Source organism: Dermochelys coriacea, chromosome 11, assembly GCF_009764565.3.
Source record: "Dermochelys coriacea isolate rDerCor1 chromosome 11, rDerCor1.pri.v4, whole genome shotgun sequence".
In the NCBI taxonomy this organism is placed as follows: domain Eukaryota; kingdom Metazoa; phylum Chordata; order Testudines; family Dermochelyidae; genus Dermochelys; species Dermochelys coriacea.
The window spans coordinates 1083499-1094879 of record NC_050078.2 but is presented as its reverse complement, the minus strand read 5'-3'; the positions used below and the strand labels follow the sequence as shown (position 1 = coordinate 1094879).

Here is an 11381-nt window from a genome sequence, read left to right as displayed (position 1 = left end):
GGAGCCCCGTGTTGGGTGGGAGGGTGATTTAAGCTCCTACAAGAGGGGCAGGGCAGGCCTGGGAAATTCAGCCCTGGGGGGGCTGGGTCAGGCACCAGGCTGGGTCCCCAGCCTCAAGCAAAGTTTTCCCCCAGGGAGGATAGGCCCAGGCTGTTCCTATTGGCAGGACTGGGGCAGGGGAGTACCCAGGGGCCCTTGCCCAGCTCTCAGCTGCTGGCGGCAGGGCATAGAGCAAGCAGGCATCTGCTCAAACTGCTGCCTGCCCCATCCTGGGGAGTGGGTGCAGTGAGGGGCACAACCCTGCCCCAGGACAGTAACCCCCTCCCAGAGATGGGCCTGGGTGGGGGGTGCAGTGAGGGGCACAGCCCCCAGCCCCAGGAAGGGAAACACCCCCAGAGACAGGCCTGCTGGCTAGTGCAGTGAGGGGCATAGTAACCCCCCCCCCGAGATGGACCTTGCAGTGGGGGGCACAGCCCCAGGTAGGGAAACACCCACAGAGACAGGCCAGGCTGGGCTGCAGCTGCACAAACGCAACACGAGAACTTTATTCACATCAAGATACAAAATTATATTTCTCTAGAAATGTCTTTTCTGCTCGATTGATGCTGATTGACCCACACAGGGGCTGTTGGGGGGAGGGGAGGGTTCCCCAGCCAGGCTGCCACCCTCAAGGGCTTGGCTGGGTAGGTCCCTGGCATCACCAGAGCAGGGGGGCACTCAGCCTGCAAGGATTGTTCCAGCTGCATCACCTCTTGACCCAGGAACAGTGGGGGGAAGGGTGCACCCCTGGGCACGGAGACTGGCAGTGGGAGGGACAGGAGCTGGGCAGGTTGGGGCCAGCCTGGCGAGAGCTGCAGGGCCCCCGCCCCCAGCGGAAGGGCACAGAGCAGCAGAACTCCTGGGGGTAGGAGAAGCAAAGGCAGGGGCTGCTCCCAGGCCTGTCCTGGCCCAGCGGGTGCAGGCTCCTGGCAGAGCTCAGAACAGCCCCATGCTGGGTCAGACTTTCCCTGGCCATGGGCAGGGCCTGGGTACCGGTGGGGCTGGGTGGGGGCAGCGTGACTAGATACACACACACACGGGGAGGAGCCTGTGGCAGGGGCTGTGCGTGGGCACCTGTACACAGGAGGCAGTGGGCACTGGGCATGCAGGGGCAGCTGTGGGGGGGGCAGCATGGTCCCAGCTTAACCTCTCAGGGCAGCCGGTGCAGCCCCCGTCCCCCCGCGGGTTCAGGCTGCCCTGTGCCCGCTGTCAGCACGACTCCTCCTCCGGGCCCAGCCGCTCCCAGCAGGAGGTGGCAGCCAGACGAGGCCTGGGCAGCCCAGTGGGGCGAGGGCGGATGGGGGAGACGACCAGCATCACAGACACGACGTTACACGGGCGAGCGGCCCCAGCGGGCGGGCGCTCGAAGCACATGAGAGGTGGCGGGCGCGAGGGGGCTGGAGGCGAGCGGGTCACTGGGGCAGCGCCTTCAGGATGGCATTGACCTCCTCTGCCACGGCCATCAGCGCAAACTCAAACTGGTCCTGCCGAGAGGAGAGCAGGGTGAGACCCACCCCGGAGCAGCACGCTGCCTGCCCAGCATGAGGGCGCAGGGCTATGCCCCCCAGCCATCACTCCCCCGTGCTGCCCACAGCGGCCAGTGCCCGCCCAGTGCCAGGGCTGCCCAGCGGCAGGGCCCTGCTTCCTGGAAGCTGGCCCCAGAGCCTGGCCCCAGCAGAATGGAGGAACCCGCCGCCCTGGGAAGGGGCAGCCCCATTGTGCCCCCCATGCTGGGAAGGAAGCCAGCGGCCCTGGATCTTTGCTCCCCCTTGGGAGCACTAGCCAGTGCCTGGGTGGGGGCACAGTGGCTGTAGGGCCAGGTACTGTCTGGGTGCAGCGAGCGATGTCAGAGGGGAGAAGGGCTGTATGCCCCCCCCACTGCCCCACGGGGGGGCCCTGCCCCTTCCCTGCAGGGGGCTGGGCTGGCCCCCAGGGCTGACCTGCTGGGAGCTAGGCCTGGGGCCTGGCTGGGAGAAGGGGCGCACCTTAGTCTGCACCATGCCGGGCCTCTGGTCGCGGACGTGCTCCAGCGTGGCAGCGATGTCAATCTCCTTCACGCCTAGGGCAGAGCACGCGAGGGGTCAGAGGGGGCCCGCAGCCAGGGCTGGGCCCCGGAGGACATGCAGGGGATGTGGAGGGGAGGATGCGGGGCAGAGGATCCAGGGACAGAGCTAGGAGACAGCCAGAGGGACAGGAGCCGAGGGCAGGGCAGCATGGGGGGGACCAGGGAGAACGGGGCCGGGGCTGGGTGCCAGGACCAGGCAACATGGGGATCCAATGCCAGGAACGCGTGTTGGACGCAGGGGGGCTGGGGGGGGCACTGGGAGGGGCCACGGCCGCACTCACCTTTGGCCATTCGGTTTAATACCATGTCGATGAGGATGTAGGTCCCAGTCCTGCCCGCCCCGTCACTGGAAGAGATACAGACACTTGCGCCCTCAACCCACTGCACAGGGGGGACACCTGGATCCCAGCAGGGCATGGGGGTGGTGGGGGGAAGGAAGAGCCACTGTAGGCTTCTCGGGGGTCCCCATTGTGCTGCATATGCTCTTCCCCCTCCCGCCCTGGCAGGGAACAGGCCCCAGGCCAGCCTGGGTGGGGCGTCCCGCGGAAGGAGGAGGGGGCAGCGTGAGCGAACCAACCCCTGCTAGGATGGAGACTGCCCTAGGCAGGGGGGCAGCCATGGCCCCCCAGGCCCCCCCGGGCAGGGCTGAGCGGCGCTCAATGCGGATGGAGGGGGCCGTTACCTGCAGTGCACAATAACAGGGCAGGAGCGACCCCGGTAGCACTTGTTGACCTTCCTGCAAGGACAAGGAGAGAGCAGGTGAGAGCAGCCAGCGCCCATCCAGCCAGCCCTGCCTCCAGACCCCCGCAGCCCAGAGCAGAGCCCTGCCCCGGGCTCACACAGGGCTGGGCAGGGGTCATGTCCTGGGGCCTGGCGACCCAGTGGGAAGGACCCAGAGCCGAGGGCTCTCCATGGTGGGCCGGCGATGCACTCGGTCCGCTGTTCAGCCCCAGCCGCCTCACCCCGGGGGCCGTTCCTGCAGCGACGGGCACACTCTCCACCTGCCCTGGGGCGAGTGCCCGGCCGGGTAGAGCTGGCGTCCCTGCTCCCGACAGGCCTGGCTGGGGCGTCTCTGCAGGAGGCCACACACAGCAGAGGGGGCCAGGGCATTCACAGGCGGGTGGGGAGGGGAGCCAGCCCTGGCCCCTGGGCGCGGCTCCTCCAGCCCAGCTCCATGGAGAACGTGGGCTCTAGCAACCCCCCCCACATGGTCTCTGCCAGGGAGCAGCCCCGTGGGGCGGGGGCTGGAGACAGGCCCACAGCAGTGTCCCGTGCCCGGCGCTCTGCACCGAAGTGGGGCGCTAGTGGGAGTCCAGGGGCCCGGGCTCCATGCAGCAGACACGGCTGCCAATGTTCACTTTTGTGACTATGCAACTGGACCCAGATTACTAGCTGCAAATCACAAAAATGCCACTGGCAGCTGCACGAGAGAGAGAAGGGGGCAGACAGCGTGAGTGGCAGGGAGAGCGCGCAGAGAGCCCAGCCGGGCTGTGGGGCCCTGCCCCACAGAGGGGCCCAGGGGCAGCACAGATGGACACAACCAACATGAGGCTTCAAAACACAGCCCGTCCCCCCCGAGGCCCAGGTGGCAGCAGGAGGGGGAGCCGCAGCAGCGGGGCCTCCTCTCCGGTCCAGCCCGGAGATGTGGCGCACGCAGACCCCCCACCCTAGCGCTGGGGTGGCCTGGGGAAGACGCGGCACTGTCAGCAGTTACAGCCAGAGATGGGCTGGCTGCAGACCCCGCGGGGCAGGGAGCCGGTAACACCGTCAGCGCCCCGGGGAAGCCAGGGAGGGGCGGTGCCCGCGACCAGCCCTGTTTCCCCCAGCTCTGCGTGCCGTGGGTTACGCCCACTCACCTCCCCACAGTAGGCGCAGGGGGGAACCCATGGCCACAGCCCCCGGCCTGCACTCCTGCCCCAAGCTAACCGAGACGCGCGGCACCGTTCATCAGCAAGAGGCTGGTACGAGAACCGGGCCTGGTCTCTATGGGGAGAGACGTGCCTCAAGCCCAGGTATCCACCAGCCACACCCCCCAGGGCCCAGCCCATCAGGCAGGGGCTGGAAATCACCTCCCTGCCGGCCTGGAGCACAGTAACCGTGCCCCACCCGCCGAGACCGGCCCCTCTGCAGGTCTAGCTCTCTTGCAGTGCCCCCCAAGCACTGAGCCAAAGCCCTGGCTGCAGGGCTCCTCTGGCTCAGCCCTGGGGCCAGAGCAGGGGTCCTGACAGACCCCCAGCCCTCGGGATCCCAGAGGAGGGCCTGCTCCACTGCACCCCCCCAGTCCAGAATCCTCCTTGAGCCTGGGTCTGGAGAGCCCAGTGCCCTGCCCCTCCAGCAATCCCCTCCCCCAGCCATGCAGCCCCCCAGAGGGACTGCGACCCTCTGGCTGGGACCAACAGAGCCCTAGAACCCAGGACTCACCCCCCTTCGCTGCAGGGAGGGAGGCCCCTGTGCACACAGGCCCAAGTCACACCAGGCTTTGGGCTCCCATCTGCAGTGTGGAACCAGGGTCTCATCCCCTGCCCCCCCAGACCCCCTGTTTCCCCGCAGGGCTTCCCCCAAGGAGCAGCTCTCTCTGCCCCAGCTGCCATAGCTGAGCTGGCCCCCACCCTAGTCTCTCCGGGCCCTTCGCCCAGGGCCTGGTTTCTCTGCCAGAACGTTCAGAACTCCTCCCGCTTCCACATCCCACGCCAATGGCAGGGCAGGGCACCGGCCCCCGGCCCCAGCCCGCGCTCCCAGGCCCTTTGGCCAGAGCCCCACGCTGCTCGGGGCAGTTTGCCCCAGGACATTCAGGGCTTTTTCCCTCCGCCATTTCCCCATGGTCCAAAGGCTGGGACGAGGGCCGTTGCCAGGGTCCCCCCCCATCTCATGGCCGGCCCATGCTGGCCCAGCTCTAGCTCTGCAAGTCAGCACACCCGCTCCCCAGCCTCCCTGACCCACAGAGCCCCGAGGGACTCACAAGCACAGCCCCCTCTGAGTGGGCATCAATGCCCCCCAGCTGCCCTGCTTGCCCCTGGGGCCCCAGCTGACTGGGCATCATACAGGGCTGTTCACCAGCCCCTCCCAGAGCCACCCCGGGGCCCAGAACGGTGCTTTCCCTGATGGCTCCCGAAGCAGGCCTGGCTTTGCCAGCCCATCTGCCCTGAGCCTGCGGCCTGGCCCGCTCCTAGCCAGACTGGGAGGAGACTGCCCCTTACCTGCGGAAGTCCAGGAGGGGGCGGGTGGTGGTGGGGATGCCCTCGGCTGGCCAGCTCAGGAAGTGGAACTGGGTCAGAGTGCGGGTCTCCTGCGACTGCACGTTCTTCAGGTAGAAGCTGCGCACCAGGAAGTCCTCGCACCAGATGTGCTCCGAGACCAGGTTCACCTGCATGGAGAGACCCAGGGAGTCACACCCAAGCCAGCCCCAGCTCTGTCCCGGGGACTGCTGTGGTGAAGCGGGACTGTTCTTAATGTTTCCTCTGAATATTGTGGGAGTGCCTCAGTTTCCCCTATGCAGTTCTTAAGTATCTAGGGAGTGGAATAAGGGTGTATGATCGTTGCAGCGCCCTAGAGGGCAGGTGTGTGCAGGGGTCTGGACACAGAGAACGGCTCCCCCAGGACCCCGCCTGGGCGGACTGGCTGTGGGAAGCGCACAGAGGGGCAGAGGATGCTGGATGCTCCGGGGTCAGACCCAGGAAGGGGGGAGCCGGGTGAGCTGTGTGTCCTGCAGACAGGCTGCTCACAGAAAGAGACTCCCCCAGAGTCCTGCCTGGCTTTGTAGGGAGCAGCTCCAGAGCATCACCCGGGGACTCCGTGACAACTGGTGGCAGCAGTGGGATGTACTGCACCCCGTGAATGGTGCTTCCTGCAGTAAGTGACTGGGGAGCAGTAAAACGAAAGGGGATTGACGAGGACCAGGCATGCTGAAGGCTCAGAGAGGAGCGGTTTCGGGGGGCGGTTAACCCCTGGGAGTGTGTGACCAGCGAGAAGGACTGGGCAGTAATGGGGTCCCCCTGGGGACTGCAGTGAGCAGTCTCAGGGGTGGAGGAGCCTGCGGCTTGGCCCTGGGAGAGAGAAGGACTTTTGCAGTAACAGGGTTCCCCTGGGGATTGCAGCGAGCGGTCCCAGGGATGGAGGAGTCTGCAGCTGGACCCTGGCAAAGAGGTGGAGACCTCGAGAAGGGCTGGGGCACTAGGGGTTCTCCCTGGAAACCGTGGGGAGCTGAGAGCCCACAGGCCTGAGAGTCCACAGCAACTTGGGAACAGCAGAGTGAGGGCCTGTCACCATCTCCTTAAGAAGGACATTGTAACCCTGTGCAAAAAGAGAGGGTTGCGCACTGGAAAGTTCCCCAAAGCACAGTTAATCGTGCAGCTGGAGGAGGATGACCACTCTAAGGAGCAGATTCCTGACCCCAATGGGGCTATAGCAGGATCTGGGAGCAGCTGGAGTGGTAGCCAGGCATCCCCAAGACTCCTGTCCCCGACCAGACGGGGGTCTTCACGATCGGGTTCCCCATCGGGGGATCGGAGGCGGACGGGATTGGAGCTGAGTCCGAGAGAGCAAGAGGACTGTGAGAGACAGCGAGAGCCCGAGAAAGAGCTGCAGAAGCATGAACTGGCGATGGTGGAGCGGAGAGGCAGAGGGGACCTCCCAGGGGTGAGTGGGGATAGACCCCGGGGTGCCAGTTCCACAGGGAACCCCGAGACTAAATTGCTGCCCCTGGTTAAGGGGGGGATGTGGATGCCCACCTCACTGCCTTTGAGCAGGCTGGAGATTTGAACCAGGGGGACCCTGCGGAAAAGCCCCGGTGTCTAGCTCCCTTGCTGGGTCCCAAGGCCATAGACTCCGTCAGCAGATGGGTGGGGAGGTGGACAGGCTCCTACTCCTGACCCCAACCTATATGTCTGTGTGGAGTCTCCTGGGCTCAGGCCCCTCGGACCCCCAGTGGGAGCGGAAGGTGATGGTCAATGGGGAGACATTCTGGGGTGGTGAGATCCTGGGACAGAGAGAACTGTTGTCAGGCCCTGGGTGGTGCAGCCTCAGATGCTGAGGGGCTGTGTGAGCTGGGTGAGGGTCCCAGGGATGAAGCCCCTCGTCCTCCGTATGGCCCAGATCCCTGTGCAGACCCAGGAGGGGCCAGGCTGGCTGGTTGTTGGCGTTCTCCAGGATACCAGCTGCGAGACCCTGTTGTGGGGTGACTGTGTCTCTTTGGGACAGGATCCAGGCCCTGCTCCTGTAACGGCCGAGGGTTTGAATTTGAATTCAGGGAACCAATCGGCGGAGAGGGAAATGGTCAGTGAAAATGCAGCTGACCTGGCTGGCAGCGGGGAGGAGCTGCTAGGCTCTGGATACCTGCCTGCCTGTAACCAGCCCCCTGGGGCTGGGTGGGACAGAGAGATGCTCCCCACCCCGTTGCACACCGGAGAGGGGGCTCACGCTGGCTCTGATGCAGTGAGGAAAGCAGCGAGCTCGCTGCCTACCCCCACTGGGACAGCAAGGGCAGCGCTGAGCACAGTGGGAGCTGAGACCCCAGCTGAGTGTGGGGAGACACAGGCAGGGCAGGGGATCTGTTGGGAGTGGCAAGGTGCTTGGTAAGGAAAGTCTGGATGAGCCTAGGCAGCCTTGTGAGCTGATGGCTTTGTCTAGTCAGCAGGGTGAGAAGACGAGGAGAGCGGCAGATGAGTGTCCCTGCACCTTACCTGTTACCTGGGTGGAGAATTGGGACAGTGAAGGAACGTGCCTGTGTCTGTCAGGGGTATTGACTTGCCTGTGGAGGGAGCTACCCTGATCTCCAAGCAGTTGTCTGTGAACAGCCCTGTGTGCTGGGACCAGGGGAATGAGATCCCAAGCTGGGTGTCTGGGAAAGGAGAAAGTGTGTCCGGCTCTTCTTTGTCTGTGGAGCAGACTTACTGGATGTAAGTGAGACCCAGAAAGAATCTGTTGTTGCTCAGGAAAATGTTCCTCTAGAGCAAGCCCCACGTGAAGAGGGTAAGGGCAGAATTTCTGTGAAGGGTGAATTGTTGCATAGAAAAGCCCCTAGGGAAAGGAATCCTCATGGAGTCTTTGCAAGCAGTTTACTGCAACTGAAGGGTGTGAAAGTGATTTAATCAAGAAAGTTTCAGTTCCTAACAGCCAGAAATTTTCTGTTGTGAATGGATCCTCTGACTTTCCTGTTGAAGGATCCAGTGTGGATAGCGCTGAGAAGGTCTCAGATGGAGTGAAAGCTGTTAAGAAAGTTGAACAGTCCTCTAACCAAGTGGCTGTGTTTGGCCAGCTTGTTGGGGGGACAAGGTTGTTGAGAAAGGGATGTCTCCATGCTAGTTCTGTAAGTGAACAGCCTGTGGCCCAGGTCAAGATGGGGGCTCTTAACCCATAGAGCCCGAATTGCAGCCCTCCAGACTGGAGCGCTGGGAGAAGACCCGATCCCAGTTTGACCCCTGGGGGTTTTGGGGTGGCAAAAGGGCACGGGCAACATAAACCTTCCCACATGCGGCTTGCGAGTGCTATCGACCAGCCCCGACCTAAGGGAGGGCGGGAAACTAGAAGCGTCTGATATAACTCCCACCAAGGAATGGGAGAGATGCTGCGGTATCCATGGGAACGTTGGTGGCTTCAAACTTCCCCAGGTCACTGGCTAAAGTGACCCTGCTCATTTAGGTCTCAAAGGGGGGAGAGATGTGACGAAACGTGACTGTTCTTAGTGTTTCCTCTGAATAGTGTGGGGGTGCCTCAGTTTCCCATATGCAGTTCTTAAGTATCTAGGTGGGGGGATAAGGGCCCTTGCTCTGAGGTCAGACCCAGGAAGGGGGGTGCCGGGGGAGCTGTGTGTCCTGCGGACAGGCTGCTCACAGAGAGGATACTCCCCAGAGTCCTGACTGGCTTCGTAGGGAGCAGCTCCAGGGCATCGCCCGAGGACTCCGTGACAGCTGGGTCCATTTTGGCGGGCAGTGAGCCAGACAACCACGTCTGCACTTCACTCCATGTCCTCAGCCAGCCCCAACCTGAAACTCTCTCCACCCCCCCTCCTCTGGGCTTTGTCCCTTTCCCGGGCCAGGAGGGCACCGGATTCCTTGTTCTCCAGCCCTTTAGCTCTCACCTTGCAGGGGGGTAGGGCCAGGCCATCAGTGGCCAGGAAACAGGGTGTCGGCCATTCTCTGTGTCCAGACCCCTGCACACACCTGCCGTCTAGGGCTCTGCAACAATCATACACCCTTATCCCACCCCCTAGATACAGTCCCGCTTCATCACATCTCTCCTCCCTTCGAGACCGAACTGAGCGGGTCACTTTAGCCGGTGACCTGGAGAAGTTCGAAGCCACCAACGTTCCCATGGATGCCCCAGCATCTCTCCCATTCCTTGGTGGGAGTTACTACACAATCCCCTTTCAGGCAAACTCATAGACTCCCTAGATAAAAGGTTAGAACCCTTCTCCTTCCCTTTGCCACACACAAGTTCAGGAATCTTTTCCTTCTTGTTACAGGTTTCCACACCCTCAGTAGGTAACACAATCAAATCACCTTTCTGCTCTCCTTGTGCCCTGGCTAGGATCTCACCCTGATTAGACAGAGTTGCTTCACCCTTTCCCAACAACACACTAGCAACAGGCAAAATACAAGCACCAGAGTTGTCTGGGCTCTGGGATTTTGCTAGGACACTAACTGGATGCGAGCTAGTTACAGGGCCAGTCTCCCGAGCAGACACAAACTTAGGGCCATTCCCTTCCTGGGCTTTAGCTGACTCCAGAACCAGCTCTGAGACAACTGCACTATTCTCACCATCCCAGGCTGAAAGGCCCCTTCTGTCTGCTCCACAGACAAAGAGCCAGGTTCACCTGAACGGAGAGGCCCAGGGAGTCACGGCCCAGCCAGCCCCAGCTCCGTTCCAGGGGCTGCACGCTCAGCCAGGCCTGCGCTCTGCCCAGTGCACCCCATGGGCCATGCCCCCCACCCACCCCGCCACTTGCCTCGTAGATGTGGTAGAGGGAGGAGCCTTCATCAGGCCAGTAGCGATCGCACTGCTTGACGCTGTCCTCCACCAGCGGGCTCAGCATGACAATCACCGTGCAGCCGTTCTCCCACACCATCTGCACACAGGGCACACGCCGTCACCAGTGGGCACCGGCTGGCTGGGCCCAGGCTCAGGAGTGCTCGTTAAAGGGGCTCTGCTGGGAGAGCCAGTGGGGACTGCGAGGAGCCCAGCGGAGGGCAGAGCTCAGCAGCCAAAGCCTGGGGTCCCAGCCTGCACCTGCTGAGCCTGTCCAGAGACTCCTCTGGGTCCTCTTGGCAAGGGGACTGGTCTCTTTTTGAGGGAGCAGCCCCAGCATGTCCCCAGCAGCCGGCACTGGGCACGTCCCTGCTGCTTCCTGCCCCGGCTCAGGAAACCGGGGCACCCCAGGGCACAGTAAGGTCCAGCCCAGATGATGCCCACCCGCCATCCTCACACATGCCTGCCTGAGGCCCTGTGACCCAGCAAGCCTCCAGTCTGCCCACTGACAGGAGAGGGATTCAGAGCCGAGCAAGGGGAGATGCAATGGGAGCCCCTACCCAGGCAGTGCCGACGGGACAGCACCACTGGTCCCTCGAAGCTGTGCGCGTGCACGCTCACACAGAACCTAAACCCCACGCACAGAGTGAAACACTGCGCACACAAACATTTGCACAGAAGCGCAACAATTTGCACAGAAGACATTTTTTGCACACACGGCCTGTCAAAAATTAGAGGGAACATTGGACAGCACCCTGCTGTGGGCACCTCTGTGCCCAGCCAGGGCTAATGCCTCAAAGCCGGGGTGGGAGGTTCCAGCTCCAGCACCCCGTGGCCAGCACTCACCTGCCAGAAGTCGGCGATGGTGTGCGAGAGGGGCCCCTGCGTGGCGATGTAAGCTGGCATCCGTGGGTCATGCTCAATCTGGGCAGGAGACAGTGCATCAGACACTTCCCTCAGAAGCACGATGGGGGTGCAGCGGGGGCCCCCCAAGAAACGGACACGTCAGGTGGCACCAGGTGAGCAGGCACATACGAGTGTCGGTACAGGGCAGGGGGAGGGGTGTGTACACGAGTGTAACAGGGAGAAACCCGCTCTGAGGAACACCCCAGTCGCCCTGGGGCAGGGCAGGCGGGCTGGGGGGCAGGGCCGGCATATGGGGCCCAGTCGAGCTCTCACTTACGATAGGGCTGGCGTTGATGAAGTCGCTGCGGGATGGGTTGCTCTCGGCCTTCAGCTTGATCCGCGCGTGGTCGTCTGGGAAATCACCGCACAAGGGGAGCCGTGAGCGAGCAAGATGGGGCTGGGCAGGGTG

At 63.1% G+C, this 11381-nt stretch overlaps 1 protein-coding gene across 1 annotated transcript in view; it reads right to left on the bottom strand.

Moving 5' to 3' along the window:
- Positions 1–515: 515 nt before the first annotated feature.
- The window catches only part of PTPRN (protein tyrosine phosphatase receptor type N), a 58429-nt gene continuing 47563 nt past the window's right edge, over positions 516–11381 (bottom strand). Inside the window, exons 16-23 of the mRNA XM_038421745.2 lie at positions 11250–11323; positions 10913–10990; positions 10047–10166; positions 5302–5468; positions 2787–2840; positions 2386–2450; positions 2025–2098; positions 516–1523 (exon numbers count right to left, since the gene is read on the bottom strand). Coding sequence (XP_038277673.1) covers positions 1452–1523; positions 2025–2098; positions 2386–2450; positions 2787–2840; positions 5302–5468; positions 10047–10166; positions 10913–10990; positions 11250–11323 — 704 coding nt within the window. The 3' untranslated portion in view covers positions 516–1451. The remainder of the gene's footprint in view (positions 1524–2024; positions 2099–2385; positions 2451–2786; positions 2841–5301; positions 5469–10046; positions 10167–10912; positions 10991–11249; positions 11324–11381) is intronic.